At 42.1% G+C, this 7,321-nt stretch overlaps 1 protein-coding gene across 5 annotated transcripts in view; it reads left to right on the forward strand.

Moving 5' to 3' along the window:
• Positions 1-7,321, forward strand: part of Atg4c (autophagy related 4C cysteine peptidase) — a 66,284-nt gene that overhangs the window by 20,643 nt on the left and 38,320 nt on the right. For all 5 annotated transcript variants that reach the window (XM_026782216.1, XM_026782218.1, XM_026782217.1 and 2 more), the window contains 2 exons: positions 3,751-3,834; positions 5,831-6,064. In XM_026782216.1, coding sequence (XP_026638017.1) covers positions 3,751-3,834; positions 5,831-6,064 — 318 coding nt within the window. The remainder of the gene's footprint in view (positions 1-3,750; positions 3,835-5,830; positions 6,065-7,321) is intronic.

Genomic DNA, 7,321 nt, shown 5'->3' on the forward strand with positions numbered 1-7,321 from the left:
GCTTGGTGTGATCTGTGTCAGGGAGCAGAGTGAGACCACTGTGTGCTTGGTGTGATCTGTGTCAGGGAGCAGAGGGAGACCAGTGTGTGCTTGGTGTGATCTGTGTCAGGGGGCAGAGTGAGACCAGTGTGTGCTTGGTGTGATCTGTGTCAGGGGCAGAGGGAGACCAGTGTGTGCTTGGTGTGTCCCGTACATTCTCCCTTTGGTTAAGTCTGGGACTGCTTCTCAAAACAGTGTTACCAACATTTAGGGTACCTCTTCCCCCCCAGTGAAATGTTTCTGGGAACACACACACACACACACACACACACACACGGTAATTCTACATTTAGTCAAGCTGACATTAAAAATTAGCCATCACAATTCCCTCTCTTGTCAACTTGACACCCAAACAAATCCATTTAAATCATAATATTCCACTCCTGAATCCTAAAGTCTCATTTTCATCTCATTAATGCAAAATGCATTTTAGTCCGTCTCTAGATGTACCCGCAGTCTTTGACAGTCCCAACACCGTTCAAAATTCCAAAGTCTGTTTTGAGATTTAAGGCAGTCTTTTAACTATGAACTTGTAAACAAACATAGCCTACAAACAAATTATATCGTTCTGATGCACAGTGACACAAAATGACATTATATTCCAGAAGGGAGGCATGTAGGCATAAAAGGAACCATCAGATCTAAGCCACGCCGAAGCCCAGCAGGACAGATGCCAAATCCTGCAGCACCGTGCCTGGCGTCAGCGCCTAGGATGGTATCATCTAGGTTCTAACGTGCTTGGTTCCACTCCTCTAGCTCCGCCTCCTGCCACACGCATAGCTTTTCTCTGCAGCTGGCTCCACTCCACACCAATAGCTCTTCCTGATGGAAGTGGTCCTGGCTCTCAGCATCCTGGGATTTCTATTGCAACTGAGGCTTCATCATCACAGTTTCCTATAATGGCCTCCCTGGGTCTTCGGTCAGGGACTCTGACCCGGACATACATTACCTGGCTTCTGTAGCTTTCTGGGACCTGGTACAAGTCTCCATAGTGTCCTCATTCTTGCGTCTTTCTTGCCTGAAAAGTCAGTACCATGTGGATGATTCTGCCAAGTTCTTCTGCCAGTTTGAGCCACAGCCTGGCCCACTTGGACTGAAGCTGTAGTGACTTATGCGTGCTTTGATGCCTGCTTTCAAGAAGGGAATCATGTTTAGTGGTGTTCTCAATTTAGGTTCTTTCCTTTCAAATGGATTTCTTTTTTTTTTTTTTCAAATGGTGGAGCCCTTGATGGGCGGTGCTATGCCTTTGGGGCTCTTTCCTGGAGGTTCTCTTAGCAATCATAGCTGCTCTTTCAGTACCTACCTTATTTGCAGCTATAAGCCCCATTTTCACCCTCACAATTAGACTTTATTTTGTGTTCATGTATACATGCTTTGTGTGTGTGTGTGTGTGTGTGTGTGTGTGTTTGTGCCTGCAACATACGTGTGGACAGAGGCCAGATATCAGGTGCCTTCTTCAGTCACTTTCTGCCTTAATTTTTTTTTTTTTTTTGTTTTTCGAGACAGGGTTTCTCTGTGGTTTTGGAGCTCTGCCTTAATTTTTAACAGAGGGTCTGTCACTGAACGTGGAGCTCAACAGTTGCTGAGACTGCCCGGGAAGCCCTGGTGACCCCGTTTCCACCTCCCAGCTCTGGGATATAGATACATGTCTCTGCACTGACTTTTTCTATGGGAGCTGGAGATCCAAACTGAGGTCTTTGTGCCAGCCCTTTACTGCCGACCCGTCTCCCCAGCCCCACAGCGTCATCTTACGGCTTTGTTCTGTCTCGTTGTAACCCAGGAGATGTGGAACTAGGGCTCTGACTTGTATCACTTTATGCAAAATCTTAAGTGAGTCCGAGAAGTTCGCGTGCATGCTAAATCTGCTAATAGGGTGTTTTTAAATTGTTATTTATTTTTAACTTGTATATTTTTAATTATGTGTACACATGTGTGTCTGAGTGTGGTTCTGTGCATGTGAAGGCCGGAAGAGGGCAATGGACCCCCAGGAACTGGGGTAACAGGCAGTTGAGAGCCACCTGCCATGGGATCAAGAAATTAAACTTGGGCCCTCCGCAGGAATAGCAACTGCTCTTAACCTCTGAGCTGTTTCTCTAGCCACTATTTGATTTTTTTATGTGTATGTCTGTGTGTGTATGTCTGTGTGTATGTGTGTGTGTGCGCACGCGCATGTGTCATGATGCACATGTGGAAGTCAGAGGACAGCTGTAGACTTGGTTGTCTCCTTTCACCATGTGGGTCTGGGCTTGAACTCAGGCTTCTCACTGGCCCGTCTCACTGGCCCGTCTCACTGGCCCGTCTCACTGGCCTGTCTCACTGGGTCATCAGAAGGATGCTTTTGAACAGAAAAACTATCTATCTAAGGCTGAGCCACTGCGAGTTTCAGTTGCCAGTGACATTTTGAGAAGGGGAAAGACCATGAACAGGGAAGCTGTTTTTGACACCTCACAGTAACCCAGTGAAGCCCAATGAAGGCTGGTTTGTTTGTCTGATGTCCCATTCTATCTTGTCCAGCTTAGAGCCTTTCTTGTATCATGATTTTAATACACATTTTTCATTATTTGTATAAAGTGCTTTAAGGGAGCACTCCCATAAAAACCACTAGTTTTAAACTTTTGTTACCAACTGTTAAATGTAAAGACAGATAGCGTATTAGACCCACGTCTGTCAACTTTGTTTATTTATGTCCTTGTGTTTAAAAAACCATTCCCTCTGCTTTCTTTCTGGAGAGGGTCTCTCTGTGTAGACCAAGATGGCCTCAAATTTGTTTCTCTTGCTCAGCGTCCCGAGTCCAGCAGTTACGGGCACGTGCCGCTGTGGCGTGTTCAAGCCCAACCCTTAGTTTCATACCCTTGGCAGTGCTCAGTACTGTAGAGGACCGCTGCTTCCCGCGGGAGATTCAGAGTGGTTAATGCCACCGTGGATGCCAGTGAGGACACCCCTCTCCCACTGCTGACAGACGACGAGGAGAGTGCCCGAGAGTTAGAGTTCATGACTCCAGGTGGAGCTTAGGACAGGCGATTGAGCTCAGCTGAGGATGTCTGAGCACTCATGTACATCTAGACAGCTACATCAGAGAGCGGTTTCACCAGGCGTGCTAGTCTACTGTGCTCTCCTTAAGTTTCTCTCCAGGAATTTTCAAGTACTTCACACCTTTAAAATATCTAAGCTAGGGACTGGAGAGATGGCTTAGCAGAGTCCTGGCTGCTCTTCCAGAGATCCTGAGTTCGATTTCCAGCAACCACATGGTGGTTCACAATCATCTCACAGGGGTCTGATGCCCTCTCTGGCATAAAGGCATACATACAGATAGAGCACTCATACATAAAATAAGCAAATAAATACATATTTAAAGAGTATCTAAGGTGAAAGACAACTTAAAAAGTTGATAATCTTTGCTTACTTGAGGAACGGAAGCCATGTGAGGGAACCCGGAGTTCCCACCTTTTCAGTTTTCACCAGAGGAGCACTGGGACCCTTTTCTTTGTCTTCTGTGTTTCTTAAGTGGTAGATTTTGGTTAAAAGAAACCACAATTTATTAAAACTAGAAAAAATAGCCTCTAATTTTAGTTCATTGTCTTAAATACTTATAACTCCTAAAAATGTATATTCATAGTATAACCATGACTTGAAGTCAATTAGGAGGAAAGAAACACTGTAGGGTTGTTTCCTTGAAACCTTAACGCCAGAGCCTTCTTTCTCTCCATGCAGGTTGGGTGTTGAAAACAAAGACGTATTTTAGTAGAAATTCACCTGTTTTATTACTTGGAAAATGTTATCATTTTAAATATGAAGGTAAGTGATAAACATGTAAAGCGCTAAAAAAAAATCTTTGAAGAATTTCATTGCTAAATTTCATTGCTAAACTGATTTGACCTGTTAGCCACCTACACCTTGTATGACGTAATGTGTTACTGTATGGTGTGGTCCTTGCGCATCCCTTGAGGATAAGGAGCACAGCATCTTCTCTCTGCAGCCCTCATATTTTGGATTTTGATTCTTTAAGTACTAAATATTACTTGAGTTGATGTGCTTGTATTCTTTGTTAAGTTCTGTGGTAACTTTAGCATGTGATAATAAAGAAAAATGGTCACCTCGATGACGTCCCCAAGGGACTGTCCAATAGTCACATCCCACCTCTCTACGATACTGAAATTCACATGAATCAATCAGGCCTTGTTGGTGCCGCCTTTTTCCGGAACTTTCTTCCCTGCTTGCCTTTCTGCATCCTTCATTTCCCCCTCTTGTGGGTGGGCTTCATTCTCCCTACTGCTTTCATGGCACATATATCCTGTTCCCTGCTCTTGTTCCCCCCTCTATTCCCTCTAGACCGCCCCCCCCCCCATAATTCCCCTCTGCTTCTTCTTAAATTGTGTTGCAGTGGCGTGACCCTCTGGTGTGTTCTTCAGTCTCCATCTATGTAGGTTTTGCAGCTCTTGTATTTCTAGCATTGTGTAATCAGTTCGCCAGACCTCCAGTATTATTAACTATTTTATTCAATTTGTTTGCTTCCTTCCCCCACATTTATTGTGTGGTTTTTGAAGCATTTCTCCTTCTTCAAGCTCTTGGCTGTTTATTTAGTGCTGGCGTTTCTCCGTAGTATTTAGTGTTGACCAGGTCTGAAGAAGGTGAAGAATGAGTTACTTCTTGAGAGGAGATTGGAGCTCTGTGTTTGTAGGATGAGGCATGAGAGTCAGGAACTATTGCGTCATATTTAAAACAAATCTGAATGTCAAAAGTGGCATATTTAGACATACTGTAGTGCCATGTTTAATTTCCAGGCACTTTTATTTGTAACTAATTTCAAGTTCTATATAATACTGAGAGAGAATCATGTCAACAGAGGCTTGGCATTCATTGTTTATTATCATCTGCTGAATATGTATGATGTTAAAGCGATGGGAATTTTTTACAATGAACTGAAGGAAAGGGATGGATGCAGGAAGAATGAAGAGAGAGTGCATTGTGAAACTCTCAGCCTTTAACATCCTACTTTGGATGTTGAATTTGGAATTGAGAGATGTAGCTTATACATATCCAAGCCAGCCAGCACTAATACCTATCAGAATCTACTAATGCTGAGCAGGGTCTCCAGCTGCAGGTAAAAGGTAAGGTTGATGTCAGTTCATTTCAAGTATAGAGTTTTGTAAAGTGTTGGGCAAACAATGGCTTTTTCATAGTAATTGTGCTAGAGGTAATCAGTCTGTCAAGACCTTTAAAATGATACATGTGGGTGGCAAGAAATCTGAAAAATTATATGTGAACCTAAGAGGACATTTGTGTTTTAAGAATTTTATATTCTTACTCCATAGCTTATTGGTTTTGACTTTATAATTTGAGTATAAATATTCATGTCAATACAATGCACACTTTACAAGTATTAACTCATGTGACTGTACATATTTTTTGCATATTGACAAGTCATGGCTTGTTATTTTCAAGAAACATTTCCCAGAGCTGTAATATGTGTGTCTTGGGCCATCGGAGGTAAAAAGAAAGATATTTTACATTGCCCCCTCATCCAAGAGTGATTTTACGAGGGTGTCAGATGGCCACTGTTAGGAGCAGCATCGCTGTTCATCCTTGGATTGATTTCCCACAGCGGACAAACACCTCAGGGTTCATTCTCATTTGATTAGACAGTGTAACACTTGTATTCCTTGTAAAATGAACAGAAAAGGTCAGAAAGGTTGTTCTGTGATTTATAACAAAACAGTGATGATATTACCATTATGCTTGCGTCTTTAACTATCTTTATACTATATAACTTGTGTTTTTAAAAATTCTGTAGATGAAGACAAGATGTTGCCTGCAAGATCAGGATGTACCATTGAAGAGCATGTGATTGCAGGAAATGTGGAGGAATTCCGTAAGGATTTCATTTCTAGAATTTGGCTGACCTACAGGGAAGAATTTCCTCAAATAGAAGCCTCAGCCTTGACGACAGACTGTGGCTGGGGCTGTACGCTGAGGACTGGCCAGATGCTCTTGGCTCAAGGGCTCATACTACACTTTCTCGGTAGAGGTAAATCAAGTCTCTATTTCCCGACTGCTGCTGTCCTGACTGTGATCAACAGCTTGTGTAGAATGTGCTGAGGTTAATCCTAAGAGCTGATCTGCCTTCTGCATTTGGATTGAGCTGAGCTGACCATCTTACACACATGCTCCTGACTCTCCTTTCAGAACCGTGCAAACATCATGGCCATCTCACTGTTTAGCCCTAACTGACCTAGAATTCACTATGAAGAATAGGCTGACCTTGGATTCACAGAGACCCATCTGCCTCTGTTTCTCAAGTGTTGGGCATGTGCCACCATACCTGGCTATAATTCTTTATATTAAAAATTTAGGTATACTCTTAATAAGAACATTATGTTTAGAGCTTTAAAACGATCTATTAAAATAAATAAATGTGTGGAGGCCAGAAGAAGATGGCAGATCCTCTGGAGCTGGGGTTACAGGCACTTATGAGCTGTCCGGCATAGGTGCTGGGGACAGAACCTTTGTCCTCTGCAGGAGCAGCAACGCTCTTGACTGCTGATCTGTCCTCCAGCCCCCGTGCTTAGACTTTTCAACCCTCAGAAATCTCATTGATATTCTTTGCCATTGACAGCTTACTTGTATTTACTTTCTAGTGTCATTTTTCCTATCAATTTTTTTCAAATAATGTATACATTTGTAAGAGGGTTTTGTTTTTACCACTTTAGGCTCTTATCTCTAGACACTACTAAATATCGGATTTCTTTAAATTGTTAGATTTAACTCTTCTGTAGATGATTGAAGTCACTTAGCAAAAAAGTTAATGAGTAGTGTGACAAATACGAGGAATTTTTTTTTTAATTTTTAAATGTTTATATGTTGGAGATTGAACTCAGAAGTGTGCCAGAAGTGTGCCCTAAACACAGCTAAGTAAGACTCAGTTCAGAACAGTTTTAGGGGCCGATTTGTTTGTGGTCCTGTGTACTCATGAGCAGGGATGGGAATGTTTGTTCCTGAACAGATCTTTGAACCTGTGACTTAATCTAGATATAAAATGATCTGTTTCATTAATTTACAAATAACGTTTAACGTTTGAAGATTGCTGCATTATTAAAAAAAGTAAAATAATGGTGATATTTGCTGTGTTTAGATCTTATAGCTTTCCTGGATTTATTCATTAACTTTTAATTTACTAGAAAACTATTATTCTCTAACCGAAGCTATTCTGTAACAAAGCATCATGGTGTTCTGAAGGAAGGGACCAGGGAAATATCATAAAGAAAAGTAAAAATTTCAATCGTCT

This window comes from Microtus ochrogaster, chromosome 10 (assembly GCF_000317375.1).
Source record: "Microtus ochrogaster isolate Prairie Vole_2 chromosome 10, MicOch1.0, whole genome shotgun sequence".
Lineage (NCBI taxonomy): Eukaryota > Metazoa > Chordata > Mammalia > Rodentia > Cricetidae > Microtus > Microtus ochrogaster.